Below are 1,885 nucleotides of genomic sequence, written 5' to 3'. Positions count from 1 at the left end.
TGCTCTGCTGCGGCCTGCATGCGGCTGCCGCTTCCAGCTGGAGCGGGCGCTTTCCTCTCGGTAATGGTGCTGTGCGGGCGTGCATGTCTAGACAGAGTGCATGGGGATTCTATAATCTGCAGTGACCTGCAGGATCCCGTGCATGCAAGGGTGACAGTCCTGCGGCCTGCCTTCAGTTTATACAGCGCATAAGTTTATGTAAGAGCTGCGTAGTGCTGTGTGCGGGCAATCCTCTGGGGGGCGCTGTGCTCCATGTACACACATGCAGCTCTAAACACTGCTTATCTGCCAGCTATGGCACCTTGAGGTCAGGATCACATTGTGCTGACATAACAGGCCTGAAATAATCTGAACAGCTTGCAGTGTTTTTGTCTGTGCAGAGTCCATCCATAGTGATTTATCTTTTCCCATGGCCTGCAGTGTATATCTTAACATTCACTAACAGATTTAAAAAAACATATTTTTTTGTTCAGCCTATGGACTGATCTGAGCCCTCCCTAAGCGGATCGCGTCCCTCCCGCCCTCCCTAACCGGATCGCGTCCACCCACACTAAACAGGACAGGAGCACAGTTGAGGGACAGTGGGTACCCCATAACAGGAAGTGCCTAAACAAGAACAGTGGGTATTCCATAGCAAGCAGTGCCTAAACAAGGACCTTCATGGTGGGATTGCCAGGGCTTGATTAAATAAAAGCTACAGAATTCTGCTCCCTAATGCTTTGTAACTTTGGTTATGAACATGATTTGATTGTAATCTGTATGCATTGGAGTGCCAGACCTGCTTTGTCAGAGAAAGGGCTTACTCATACTAGCACTTTGGTCTGCAGTTTGCCTTCTGTCCTATTTCTTCAGTCCGCACCAAAGCGCTACAAAAAAGTAGGACATTTAGCATTTTTACACAGCAGGCTATACTGCAAGGCAACATGCTGCCTTACTAAGTTAAAAGGAACTGTCAGGTTTAGTAAAGTTTAATAAAAAAAAGATCAAAGTTATGTATACAACTCATTGCAGCACACGTGCACAACGTACATCAGCAGGCATTGGTCATGTGCACCTTAACGTGCACCCGCTGGTGTGAATGGGCCCTAAATGTGGTTTTGAACTAAACGTTTGTTTTTCCTTCCAGGAATAGACCAGAGGGTAAAGTGCTGGAAACGGTGGGGGTTTTTGAAGTGCCAAAGCAGCAGGGGAAATATGAAACAGGCCAGGTAAGGATTTCTAAGTATGTTGACATTAGATATAATGTGACCTTAAAGCTGAACTTTAGATATATAAAACGCACCTTTTTATTTTAGTTATTTATCCATTAAATAATTTAATGTACAATTATATAGAACTAAATGAAATACCTAATATTAGCCTTTTTGAAGCCACTTCACAGCATCACTCATACTGGAAAATAGTCTGCTCCTATTGGTCCTATTGCTTTGCACAGGGTTGCCATCCAACAGTGTGAGCTTACTTTATAGGAGCAGAGAGCAAAATTATAATGTTAGTATGCTGCTTATTAATCTATTTCAAAGTTGGGGGTTGGTTTTTTCTTTGACAGTATTAATAGAAAGTAGGGACGTTCATATACCAGTTCAGATACCAAGGCCGATACTTGGCATTTTCACGAGAACTACCAGCGTTGCAGAAGTTACAGCTGGGACCTGGCTCTGGCACTCCACCACTGTCCTGAAATCATTAGTCGATATTGTTTTAGAAAAACTGTCGCATGACAATAAACAAAAATGTATCAGTACTTATATGCGTGAGTACTTGGACAAGTATCAGTACTTGAAAAATGGTATTGGTGTGTATGTATATATATGTATATATGTGTGTGTATATATATATATATATATATATATATATATATTATATATATTTGCTGCCATGTCAT

The 1,885-nt window shown here is 42.2% G+C and overlaps 1 protein-coding gene across 1 annotated transcript in view; it reads left to right on the top strand.

Annotated features, from left to right (window-relative positions):
• POLDIP2 (DNA polymerase delta interacting protein 2) overlaps positions 1–1,885 on the top strand; it is a 12,122-nt gene that overhangs the window by 551 nt on the left and 9,686 nt on the right. Inside the window, exons 2-3 of the mRNA XM_018557164.1 lie at positions 1–60; positions 1,127–1,208. Coding sequence (XP_018412666.1) covers positions 1–60; positions 1,127–1,208 — 142 coding nt within the window. The remainder of the gene's footprint in view (positions 61–1,126; positions 1,209–1,885) is intronic.

The sequence above is a fragment of the Nanorana parkeri genome, unplaced genomic scaffold (assembly GCF_000935625.1).
Source record: "Nanorana parkeri isolate BGI_ZX_2015 unplaced genomic scaffold, ASM93562v1 scaffold269, whole genome shotgun sequence".
Lineage (NCBI taxonomy): Eukaryota > Metazoa > Chordata > Amphibia > Anura > Dicroglossidae > Nanorana > Nanorana parkeri.
Note: the sequence above shows the minus strand (reverse complement) of the source record. Positions and strands in the feature narration are given on the sequence as shown.